At 35.6% G+C, this 13,865-nt stretch overlaps 1 protein-coding gene across 1 annotated transcript; it reads right to left on the minus strand.

Moving 5' to 3' along the window:
* Window positions 1–545: 545 nt before the first annotated feature.
* LOC108677216 (fork head domain-containing protein FD4-like) lies at window positions 546–2,003 on the minus strand. The gene has a single exon (XM_018165405.2). It carries the CDS (start codon window positions 1,841–1,843, stop codon window positions 920–922), a length of 924 nt encoding a protein of 307 aa, XP_018020894.1. The 5' UTR covers window positions 1,844–2,003; the 3' UTR covers window positions 546–919.
* Window positions 2,004–13,865: the final 11,862 nt, after the last annotated feature.

Consider the following 13,865-nt stretch of genomic DNA (forward strand, 5'->3'; position numbering starts at 1 on the left):
AGCTGAATATTTTAGCATGGATACTGGTATTAAATTTAATTATTTTCTAATCGTTTCGGAATTCCTTTAAGTCAAAAGCTTTTAATTAAGTCAAATACACCAAATATTAAACTAATATTTTCTCTGCCCTCACATCGAACGAAATACTGTTATTAATTTCTTTTATCTAATGCAAAACGGAATTTATCGGCCTTACAGGAAAGAGTTTAGTTCAAACGTATAATTATTCGCGTGCGAGGCATAACAAATTTTATAATTAATTTCTTATAGCATTTGCAGCTCCTAGTGGTGAATAAATGCTGTGTAGAGAAATCGAGGTCTCAAATCCTTTCTGTTCACTGACCAATGTAATAAAATTTATATTGCTTTCTGCATTATTATAAATTGGATAAGATAATAAGAAAAAATGAAATAAAAAATCGAATAAAGTTATCATTCATTTCAATGAATCAATTTTGAACACCACACCAATATTTTCTATTGTAAATATTGTCCAACAAGCTAAAGAAAAGAAGCCTTTTCGGAAAATGAAATACTTTTAAAAAATGATTTACACTTTAATAAAAACACAAACATTTAATATATTACAACACTTTATGACTAGAGGCTCCATACAAGCACTCATATCGCTAAGTTATACCTTAGTGAAGGTGCTAAAGGCATGATAGGTTTAAGTACAAAAACACATTCCTCGAGAGTTTGATACGGGCAAAATACAATGGAAGCTAGTTCAAGTATGCTCAACGAAGAACAACCTATTTAATTGAATGCCCTAGTTTTACTAGTCCAAACACTGAGAATGAAACAAGTTACACTAAAATTTGTACACCGCTATAATACTACCTTTTAAAACAGGGTTTTTATTCCAGGATTATTTGGGCAACACCAAGCAATAAAACATGAAATATCTTATCATTGTTCATGTAACTCCTTTAAGAGGCTCCATGGCGCTAGGCGGGGGTAGAATGCCCTTGAGGGGTAGAGGCCGGATGGGTCTTGGCACTACAGGAGCAGGCCTCATTCCTGAGAAGACCATCGTCGGTGGTCCTGACGAAGGCGGCAGAGAAGCAAGATGAGGCAAGGGTAAACCCTGCAGCCCTGAAGCACGGAAGTGGAGAAGAGAGAGAGAAGCGCTGCTCAGTGACGTGGGAGGTGGCAAAATCATTGACGGGGCTGATGGTGTAAAATTTGGGACTCTGTACGGCAAAGAAGCAGCCAAAATCGGAGCGGCGCCCCAGGCTGCGGCCGCTGCAGCCAAACTTGCAAAAGGTGGAGGGTAGAAGATAGGGGATGGCAAGGCTCCCAGGTGATAGGGAGACGCAAGATGGGGCAAATGCATAGAGCTGCTCAAAGCGGCAGTAGGTGTCGGGATATCGTCTATAAGTTTGAGGGGAGAGAGGGATGATTCACTCACGAATCTCTCTTGTTCTTCAGATCGGAGTTGTCCACAGTTAAGCTGTCCGTTGATTTGTTGTAGACCAACTTCAAGAGCCTCTTTGTCTGGTCTCGAAACTCGAAATCTTTTTCTGCGTCGAAGGAAGCTCCCATTTTCAAACATGTTCATGGCTGAAGGATGCAACGTCCAGTATGCACCTTTACCGGGTCGGTCGGGACGCCGAGGAATTTTGATAAAACAATCGTTGAAGGATAAGTTGTGTCGCAGCGAGTTCTGCCAGCGCTGGGTGTTCTTGCGGTAGTACGGAAAGCTGTCCGTAATAAACTTATAAATGTCAGCGAGTGTGCACATCTTTTCAGGACTGTTCCAGATGGCCATTGCAGTGAGTGAAATGTATGAATAAGGTGGCTTCTGGTCACCATAGCTCTCCCTCGTTGGCCGCGGCATTATTTTAAACTAGCACACAAGTCTGAAAACAAATCACCTTTACCAGCGCTCAATTTGGATTTTAATTCAATATTTTCAGCCCAAAAGATCACCAACGCAATCGTGTTAAGGGAATGGAAGTCGTGACGCTCCCCATTCCGCGTCACTCAGAACTGGTGCTCATGCGGGTCTCGCTCACCGTTCCAGCGCCGCTGGATCGCTCCATGCCGGCGCCGGGCGGGGTTAAAAGGTATCAACGAGGAGGAGCTTTCCATGATTAACCGCAGAGGGCGGTGTCCAGGTGAACTAAAGCATTACCTTCACCTGCAGTCTTCATCGTCACTGCTTCACTTCACTGCGGAAAAGTTGATAGAAATTTTGTTACGTGAACAAGAGTGAGTCCCACGGGTGGAATATTCACGTGATTTGAAAACACGTGTTCCAAATTCCCCTTGCATATGGAGCCCTAAAAAGAACACGTGTGTCTGAAGATGAGGGGTCATTGCATGCTTTAGAGCCCAGGCTTCATCCTTCTTAGTATTGAAGTTAATTTTTTCTGCAGCTATGGCATATATTTAGCACCAGAATAGACATAGACATTCATGGTAAAAACACATATTTTCATAGGATAAGCATACAATATGAAAACTATATTCATTGCACAGGCCAGAAAGTTCACATAGTGAAGCAGCCAAGAATGAACTTTCGCATGTTCAAGTATAATATAAGCGGGCCTCACGGCATCAAGAAAAATCACAAAAGGAAGGCCATAGTTCACCTCAGTGAGAAGTGTAGTCACAAAGTGCCTTTCAGGGCTGCTATTCTTCACATCATGTCGAAATTTTGTCAAATTTTAACCAAATTTTGAAAAATATTGTCACCCGACACCATTTACGAACGAATATATTTATTTCCATCTTATCGTCAAAATTTTAGTGTTTTGCTGCTTCTGAAACTTCGTAATAATTATGAAAGACGAGTTTCAACGAAGATTTTTAACGTATTCTCAAAGAACGAACGTGAACCCTGACCTCAATTAAAAAGTTGACTGTAGATGGACGTTTCCCAGTCTCGAAATCCTCATGCAAAATTTGATTTCAAATTAAAAATTTATTATGAATTCGATATTTTTATGATAATTATTTTTAAAATTCAAATAACTTTATTTATTCCTTAACGAAACAGAAATCACGCTTGGATTTTTGAAAAAAAAATATAACTCAGTACTCACTGCAGTGAGTGACAGCGAGCGCATTTTCCTGTCGACGAAAATGTGAAGTCACGGACAGAAAGACGGACAGACAGACAAACGGACGGACATGACGAGCACAATTAATAACGCCTTTTTTCCGTAAATGAGAAAATGCGTTAAAAATAAGATCGCAAAACAAATTAAACAAATGATTAGACTTTAATCAAATTGTTCAATTTAATAGTTTAAAAGCATTAAAATGATTATATTTTACTTTGTTACTCATGGATTTATCTGTGGTTCTTGAAATTTCCATGTAACTCAAGCACTAATAATGGTAATTGTTGTTCTTAGCTGCTAATATATTTATTAATTTCAACATAAGGAAAAGCAAGTTGCGCGTCAGCCATTTTAGAAAGCTAATAACATTACTAGACGTTACCATGGATAGATTAGCCCTGAAATTTAAATACTCTTATCCTTCAATTCAGCATTCCTTTAATTCCGAGTTAGAACAAGCATTTTACACCGAAGTCCACATTTATATTAAATTTCGATCTAAATAAAACCAATAAGGGAGCTCTTGCGAACAAAGGCTCAAATTTAATGACCAATACTAAAAATAGGCTCGCAATCTGTCAGAAATATTTAAAGGGATTTACCACTTTACCCTTAATAAAATTTATGAACCCTGATTTTAAAAATTAGAGATGTAACATTGAATGTTCGATAACAAAATTATGTTTTTCTTTTTAATTTTCTGTTCCTTTTCGAAAAAGTTTAGACAAAAATGAATCAGGCTTAATTAAGAATACACAATGCCAGTGAAAGTGACAGTCATAAATCAAGAGTTCTAAATTTTCGCAGCAAATAAGGTATACTGAACTCAATATTTCACTCAAGTCTACAGATAAAAATCTGCAAGACTACACTGCTGTATCCAACCAGTCAAACAGTCCGTGTTTGATTCATCGTAAATCCGTTCGATGAGACTAGGATTTTGAATGATGCAGTTAGTGAACAGGTCTGCGCGGCATGCAAAACCCTAAGCTATACTGATGAGAGACAATCATTAGTTATATTGATTATCCGACAACCATTAAAATTTTTAAACAAAATGAACGATAAATAATTAATTGTATGTCAGTACTTCCGATTTTTTCCATCGCGACGTAATTATCTGTTTATTTTTAATGCATTGCGATTTTAAGGCTTCATCTCACATTTGGATCACTCATTTTCGTGATGGAAATTTCCATTTAATTTCAGAATAATTTATAGTTTGGTGACAAATAATATAGGAAATAATTAATTATGATATTAGGTATGTGGTAGAACCATTGCAAGAAAAAGAGGACAGCGAGGGAACGGCCATTGAAAGCTAGTGCCACTCTAATATTACGCTATTGGCAAAAACGTGGGAATGGACAGTCGTTATATGGTCGAAGAAACATAAATATCAAAATATATTAATATGATATGATGTAATCAAGTAATTTTTGCAAAATATTTGCTGCTTGAACTTGAGCATCTCGAAGCGGCAAAACCGGCTACTTCAATTTTCAATTATCTATGCATGTTAAAAGATCCGACCAATGCCTGATTTAAATTAATCCGAACAAAAAGTGTTTCAAATGCGCTTAAAAAATTTTATTGCAAACGCGTTATAAAAAAAATTTTATGTTGAAATTCTTCCAAATTTCTATAATAAAATTTGGGAATGTGCTCATAGTAAACAGGAAATTTCAGCCTTTGAACGTTGACAAGCGCCATGATATTGATATTAATGCTATTTTGGTTAAAACGTTCCAGTAATCTTATCATAACTTTATATTTTTCAGCAATTCGTAAGCATCTGATGACTATAAACCGATGTACCATATTATAAAAGCAACATCACCGAAAATTTAACTGTAGGTTTTCCTTTTAGAACACGACATATTGCCAGGATTTCCCTCAGAAACACGACATATCGTCGCTCAGACTGGGATTGAACCCAGAAAATTTCACGATACGAGGTAAAATGAGTGTTATTCAAGCATTAATAGTAAAAAAATCTAATTTCTTTACCAGCATTGAACTCTAAATAAAACTCTCCAAATAGGAGGTAGGTTTACATTTGCTCAGCGTTCAAGGAGTTTTCACCTCTGGTTGACTCATTAACGTTTAGTTGGCACGTATCAACAGTTCTAATCTGGCCAGAGACATCGGAAAGTAGCGACCATTTTTGGTAATTACGAATATGTTTTTTGTATGAGGATCTAATTTCATTTATTTAGAAAAATCTGTTGTTTGTATCAACAGATTCATCTGCAATTCATATTTTCAGGGGCATTATGCAATTCATTTATATCAAATATATCACAATGCCTCATGCAACTTTATGATACGACATGGCAAAACCAGTCGCTCGACAATTAATTTTTCCTTTTGCAAGTACATGACACGGTAAGGACTCTTTCAAACTGCCTGACTCAAAACAACATTTCTAAGTTAAATGCAATTAGAGCGAGATTCTATCAATTTAGGTTCTAAATCAACGAGATTCTACCAGTTTATGTTCTACCAACGGGGTTTTATAAATTGATGTTTTACCAATTTAGGTTCTACCAACTCATATTCAATTTATGTTCTACCAACTCATATTAAATAAAGGTTCTACCAACTCATTTCTAACAATACAGTTATTTCAATAGCGTGAGTAATTACTTGAGTCACATTTCGTGTCTGCTGACATCTCACTTTACTCACCGCGTCAAATAACAGACAGAACCCGAGTGCTGCGAGGGCAATTTTACGCAATGCTGTTTTTTCATCAGGATCTACCTTAGAATTATTATACAAGCGTAACCACGATGATCGATGGCCGTATAAAGAGAGCGTGTTTGCTGGCATAATATCTTGTATTTTTAATCCTCCTCCGTTTTTAGGATGCACTAACTTATGTTCGTGTCTTGAGTATTTTTTGTGAAATTGAGTCTGTGTGCTTACTTAATTTTTAGTTAACATTTAATCTAAGTAAACCGAACTTATGTGCATGGTATTGTACCTCTGCAATGCATAGGCAATCTTAGCAATACTGCGCTGTCTGGAATGTTTCTTAGTGTGCACTACATAAATTAAGTTTGTTTAACATTTGCGTATAGAAACTCAAGACGAAAATATTAGAAAATGTGGGGTGAAGTTTTCAGTGAACATTGCCGAAGAAAATTATACATGTACTTATATTTTGTACATACATTGTCCTTACCTAAATTCCGTAATGGTCTCCTGATCATAAAGTAAGTCAATTACCCCATCAAAAGCTGCTTTTGCATATAGCAATATTTTGATGCATGGTCTAGTAGAATCACGGCCTATCTGCTAAAATAATATATTGGATGTTGCATGCAATATTTAAATGTATTTCTATATAAAAAGTAATTCCCGTCCAGTATTCAATTTTCACTAGAGGGAATTTTAAGGCGTTAATAAACTATGACCGGACAGCTTTCTTAAGTCTAATGAAAAAAGCTTTGATAAAAATACATTAGCGAAAAATTTTGTTTGCATTTTTATGCACAATTAATATTTCCCAGTTCATCCGCACAAGCCTCTATAGTAAAAAAATAAATCGCATGACAATGAGACTGAACATTATTTCTTTTTAAACCTCCAAAAATATTTCCCTCTATTCTACATCGTATGTCGTGAATCATGTATTATAATAATGATAATGATGAATTATGATTAATCGTTAACATGTGTATGCGAAGGGATTTACGTGTGACCGAAATGTTCGGTGTTCGGCTTATTATTATTTACATTTATGACTTTATTTCTTTTAAACCTGTGAAAAATTTTTTCTCTATTCTACATCGCATGTCGTGAATCATGTATTATCATGATGATAATGATGAATCATGATTAATCGTCAACATGTGTGTGCGAAGTGATTCAAGTGTGACCGAAATGTTCGGTGTTCGGCTGGACCGGTACGAAATGGCTTCATGCTCCCATTCTTCACGAAAGTTTCCTCTTCAGGCCGATTTCTGATTGAAGGGTTAATGTAAAAGTGTTAAATTCTTACTGCGTTTTTATATCGGAGATGTTTTTCATCGGCTCGTAATGATTTTGAGTAATAGACTACGTAGCCAAGTCTGTTATTTTCCTTTCAGACTTCGGTAGAAGCAAGGACCTGCGGTCAAGAGTGGCGCTGTATTCCCGCTGCACAATCTCATCGTGTAATTTCCTGAACGACGTCAATGACATCTTGACGGATGACACGAAAGTTCTAAATCTATAACTGTGCACTGATCAAGTTCCGGAAACAGTTTCAGCGAGTTTTGGGGTTGATTTTGAAAAATTGATTCCAATTCACAGACAAAACGAATGGAACTATTTCACAATTTAAAATATTTAAATGCGTCAGGTCAGTCAAGAGTTTTGTTTAATATTAAGCCCTAACTTTTGTTCACTTCAAACAATGATGGGAGCTCTGGTGGTCAATACAATCTGGTCAATAAAGTTTGCAATCAACATTAATTGCGTTTTAATTAAGGGAGAAATTTATATTGAAAAGTTCTTGCATAAAACTTAATTTAAAAATCATCAATTTGTTGTTAATTTCTTTAAGGTTTTAGAGAATAACTTGGATTGTCTTTAGAAAATTTACGACGTAAACCTTTGGAGGATTGTAGAAGAAGATGATTAACATCATTGTCATGAAAACTACCATCAGTATATCAATTTTGAATGCCGTAACCGCAATTTCATAACAATTAGAAACATAAACTTCCTCCAATAATTGGAATAAAGAATAATTTAAAATAATTTGATCAAGATTGTTTTAAACTTGTGTTAGTAGATATTCACAGATTTAAGTTTGGTAATTACAAGAGAATTTATTAATAAAATATATCATCCAATTCGAAAATTTTCTGAATAATAGAGTCTGGCTGTTATTGTGCATCAAAATCTCAGTTATAATTTTTATTCAGTTATTTCATTTTCATCCAATTTTTTGAGTGTCACCTTTAAGCAGCAAGGAATCTATTAATTTATATTTAAGCTATTTTAAATATTTATCTAATATTTATCTATAAATAAATCTATATTTATAAATATTATTAATCTATTCAATCTATATTAAATTAATTATTATTTTTAATCTATTAGCAAACTTTAAATATCCCATAATTTTATTAAAAATTATTCATTTATTATTAATATTTACTTATTTATAATGATATATTTCTTGTAACATTTTTTATTTCCTTAGGGCAACAGCAGGGTTCCCGGAAACTCTGTTCTTCGTGAATTATGTGGGCCACAAAACTCATTTTCTTTTTAGCGCCCATGCAGACATTTTGGATTTCTCAGTGCCAATTTTTTCCTACCTGAATTATGCTATTAGCACAACATCATGAGATTGTGTAAAAATCTATAGAAAAAAGTAGCCTGATATTGTGGGAAAAATCGGTTTATTTATACTTACCTCACCGGAAGTTCTATCGAGAAACTAATTTGGAGAAAATTTTCTGTATTACACGCTCGATTTTGGCATCATTTCCCAACGAAACAAATTGGTAATCTTTTGGAGAACTGGCCTGAAAACACTTCAAAAAATACTCACAGTCATTCAAAGCCGAATGATTGTTGTGCGTATACATGTACTTACATAGATCAGAAGGTCATATAAAGCATTGAGTGACTATAAGGGAATTTCCTTTTAACTATCGTCAGATGACGCATAAATTCAGCATTATTAAATTTCAGCTTAAGTTCGCAATTATTACAGCGAGCCCCTAATTCTCGCTTATTACTGGGGTGAGAAAATTAATAAGAATCTTTCATGATGCGGTCAGTAAAATTATTCAAAAACTTTGGTTAAGATTTTCGTTATTATTGCACATCAAAATCTCGTCTGAACCTTTAAACGTCGAGAAAAAATTCCCCAAAAGTGCAAACCAGCGAAAAAGAATGTTTCCTGCAAGATTTGCAGCAATAAATTGATCAGAAATAAGTTGAATATTTGTAAAAAATTACTTACCAGCGGGTGAAGGGCAAACGCCCATTACTCGAACTATGGAAGTTTAGCTGGAATATTTTTTTCAATTTCTACTTATATATCACAAATGCTCGTATTCACTTGAAAATCATAAGTGTAATTTCAGTTATCAGGCATTTTCTGAAAGTTCAACTTAGGTAAAAAATTATCGCATCTTATTTATTATATGACCAAGATAATAGAATAATTTATTCTAGAAGTCGGAAATTTTTGGTGGTCTTATTAAAATCTTGAGTCAGTTATTGGCGCTCAATTAATCTTGAAGTTATGGTTCAACAACGGCCTATAAGATGGCATGAAAGCATTTCAATGGCATCTTCGTCGTAGCAGCTGTTCACTCGATCGTTGATCTCTTCGATCATTTTAGGTCGCCTCGGCACCCGTATCAAAAATCAGGGACAGGTTGCCGGCGTTTAGTCTTGTGCAAATGAGTGGCCGCGAATAAAATGCTCACTATTTTCAGCAAGGAATGACCACCGCCGTAAGCCTGGCAGCATAAAAAACATGGAGTCGTGCCTGCGGTTACAAGTAGGGGTCTATAAGTCAAATTAGACCATTCTAATGATGCGCAATCGGTGTCTAATTTGCAAAGGCACCTCTTGGAATAATTAGCTTGGGCAATTTGTCGTTACTTAGACTCAATTTGTAGAAACAGGCGAGCAATTTGTCGGCTTGGACGGCAATTTGTCGCATGCCAGACTTCCATTTCTGCCGTGCCGCTTTACGCTTGCGCTGCTACCGGCAGAGGCGACTAGTATTCAATTTATACGCATCATTATTAGAAGACATTCTGTGACGAAGGCATAATATAAATCACGGAAGCATTCACATTCCTGAGTTTGAGTTAAAAATTATTTCAATTATTTTTTACTTTTATTTTGAATTATCCCTCTGGCGCCCGAAACTTAAATGTAAATAGTCATTACTTTGTTACAAATATTCATTATATTAACTTCCAATTCAATTTAAAGTACCTGAGTTGCACAAGCGATGAAAAATTTTCAAAATTTGTCAAATGCTTCAAAATTCGGTTCTGTCGGTCACAACATATTTTGAAATAATTCGCGTAATTCTATATAGTCAAGTAAAATATTTATAAATTACCACTTCCATGTTTCTTACCCTGCATGCGGATATAACCAAAACTGTAACTTCGTCCCTATCCATGACAATATATTAGACCAGATATTGAATGCCTATAGGCCTGCAAAAAAATTCATTATTGATGCCATGCCCAGAGAAGCAAAGCCCCACCTCAAACGGATCTCAGGCATACATAAATCATACGTTCTGTAATTCAATTCATTAGAAGTAAGGTAATTAATACGGACGTAGGAGTGAGGAGTGTTATTTACTGCACAACCCGATTGCTTAATTGCATCCTTCCGCCAGCAGTGACGAATAAATGACAGCATTAAGTGTTACAGCTGGCGTGCAGACTGAGTCAAGTGTTCCAACTAGCGTTCTAGTCACAGTTCAAGTGTTCAAACTATACTATTGTAGTCATATTCAAGTGTTTCAACTAGCTGGCACCCCATGTTAAGTATTCCAACGACCGTTCAGACTGAATCGAATGTTCCTACTAGCGTTCTAGTCAGAGTTCAAGTGTTCAAACTATAGCATTGTAGTCATATTCAAGTGACTATCCAAACTTGCGTTCGGATAGTCAAGTCTTTCAACTGGCGTTCCGAAAAAGTCTAGTGTTTCAACTATTTTACGACAGAGTCGAGTGTTCGAAAAAGCGTTCTAATATATAAAATTGTTACCTCATCCTAACGTTCTTGCAATGTGACTAATGGAATTCTGGCGTGTACAATGTTATATTAACTATCATTTTAATTTAACTAAGTGTACCAACTTATAAAGTGCGAAGGCAAGTTTGTTAACTGGCGTTCAGACATATTAGCATTATTGCAATTCGCGCTCTGGCGAAACGAATAGACAATTTGAAATCTCGGTCTGCTTTGATCAATGATTTGGCATCGGCAGAAATACAACCGATTCGTTGCCAACGATGAAACCATAATATGTACAGATGTATTTGTCAAAAATCAGAGTTTCCGAACACTGTTGCGACATTGGAGCACTGTCCACATTTTCTTAAAAGGACTCAAAAGTTGAGGCCATCTTGGTCAGCAAGTTAACGTTGACATAATTGTTTTTTCTACAGTCTTTTGGGCCGTTTCTAATTCAAAATTAAGGTGTTATTCAAGTAATCATATTCTTCATCACAAGCAATCTTCAAATTTCTCATCAAATTTTCAAACCTAAATATATGATTTCCGAAATGACGATGAAATTTGGGTAATAAATACTTTTGAATAGTGACTGAACGCAGTTTGAGGGTAGATGACTCTCTAATTTGATGTGTTCTCGACACTCAAATGTGACATTTTTACGACTTTATGATGTCCCTGAAGCCGCGAATTGTCCTCCAAAGTAGCCAATAATTTATGCAAATTGTATACTTGGCGCGGAGGCGAGCCGCGTTCAGAGCGAACGTCATCTGTCTGGCCGCTTCCGGCCGGTGACGCCGCCAAATTTTAGTTAAAATAATACCTCAATTATTGTTAGTAATCGAGTGTCAATCAAATATTGACTTGACAATTCCTTTCAATATTTGTCGAAGGAGTCAGGCCAATACTCGTTCTCGTGAGTCCCTTCAATGAAGATAATTTTACTTTCTGTCAATGTTGAAATTTCTAAATATTTATTTATACAAGTGGTCTGAACTAATAAAAGGATTTTCTCACTTGCAACAGCAATGCGTGAGTTTAAGAGCAATCACCAAAAGATTTCAATATAATTTAAAGTGAAAACAATGTGCAGCAAGAATGGAGGTGAACTAAACTTATTTTAAAAGAGCCTAGAAGCTATAATTAAAGCGGGCAGAATTGAATTCCAATTCGGTCGCCACACTTTGAACCGCAGTTTTTCTCTCGATGAAGACCTAGGACGAAAATTCTGTCTGCGTCGTCGTGCCTTTGGACAAAGAAAGCTCGTATGCATCACGGTAATTCCGTCCATCGTGGTAAAAATTATAGACTGTTCTGAAGGCTATACAGAAATAAATAAATTTCTGTAATTCTTCACGTTTAATAAAATCAGGGCATTGAATTTAAATCAGAGCGCGAGCTTCGCCCTTCAAATCATTTTTAGAAGGGTTGAAGATGATGGTGAATAGTGAAGAAGGATTGAATAGTGTTAGAAGGGTTGAAGATGATGTTGAATCGAGATAAATGTTTCTTTAACTACTCTTTTTAAAGATCATCAATCATTGCATTACCCTACAATTTTTTTAATTAATTGTCAAAAACCCATCGATACCGCAATTGATGGTTAGATTTTATTAACATCTGCGGGGGAACAGTAACACGTTCTACGAAAATTCAAGCCAAACGATGATTAAAGACTGTCAATAGTCCTTTAATAACATACCACAAAGTAACTATACTGCTAAATTCTGCAAATTTTCTCGCGCAACTGTTGGCAACTAGTGGACAGTGGGTGCCAATTTAACTTGCTAGTATGGTCTATGATCGAATCAATGTGAAATGTGTGTTGAAATTTCCCATTTCATCTCATTCATTAACACTCATAAACACTTTAGTTTAGTTTATGTGTTAGCCAATACGCTTCTTCGTATAGCTCGTTAAGGCTTCACTGTTATGAGTTTTGATTTTAGTCCAGTATTTTGATATTTAATTAAAGTCTAAATACGGCATCTAAAGATACTTTCCTATCTCGCGTTGAGGTCTCCACATCACAGGTTATCGGCTTATTTAGTTGTAGGTAGGAAGAATTTCTTATTGATTTGTATCAATATCTTTAACAAATTTTGTGCCTCATGTAAAGTTTCGATTTCAGCACAGTTTTTTCAAAGATGCTCAAATGTTGGGTCCTAAATGGGCAAACTCATGTTGTGTGGTCAGAAAATACGCTCTTCACAAGTTTCAAGTTTTGGAAATATGTTTACACTTCTACTGCAAAAATCTAGTGCAAAATTTTATTGCTCTCATATACTAAAGATACAGTTAGTAATTTGGAATTAGGTCGCCATTAGGATGGTGAGAGGTTTTCTGTCTATCTATGATTTTAGGTTCATATTAGGATTATCTGCATGACTATGACGACAAAATGAAGTAAATATTTGAGCACTATCCTCAATACTATTTCAGTGTTGAGAGTCTATCTTGAAACCTGAAATCAGTTACGTAGGTGGTGCCGAGTAGGTGATATTTAAGCATTGTCTCGAGTGCTTATGCTCAATCTTATTCAAAATACGGATCAATTCAAGACCGTTTTCATCTAAAGCTCTATTCAAAGTATAAAATATTCGTGTGTTTGTTTCAACCCATAACATCAAGCCTATTTTATAATACAGAAATCTTGCAATACATTAAGAGTCTCATGGTCTTCATATCATATCGCATAACATAAAGTCATATAACATAACATAAAGTCTATATTTAATATTTAATATTTAATGCTAACTTCACAGCAATGCTTCAAAAGTCTCTCATGCTCCTCGTAACATCCATCCAACTTTCTTTCAACACAGAATTCTTCGCAATGCGTCAAGAGTCTCTCATGGTCTTCATATCATCCACATAACATAACGTCTATCATTGAACACGGAATTCTACGCAATTCATCAAGAGTTTATCATGTCTATCAAAGCCCTGCACAGGATCGTTCTCAGGTCAAGTCATTAGCAGACAACCGCCTGTGTTTCAGCAAAGACTCTAGGCAATGTTTATGCAAATGAAGCTCGGCTAATTGATAATGATGACTGCAAAGGA

Source organism: Hyalella azteca, unplaced genomic scaffold, assembly GCF_000764305.2.
Source record: "Hyalella azteca isolate HAZT.00-mixed unplaced genomic scaffold, Hazt_2.0.2 contig6811, whole genome shotgun sequence".
Taxonomy (NCBI): domain Eukaryota; kingdom Metazoa; phylum Arthropoda; class Malacostraca; order Amphipoda; family Hyalellidae; genus Hyalella; species Hyalella azteca.

Excerpts from the sequence above, each read along its gene's own strand:
- LOC108677216 (XM_018165405.2), bottom strand. The coding sequence starts at position 1,843 with ATGCCGCGGCCAACGAGGGAGAGCTATGGTGACCAGAAGCCACCTTAT.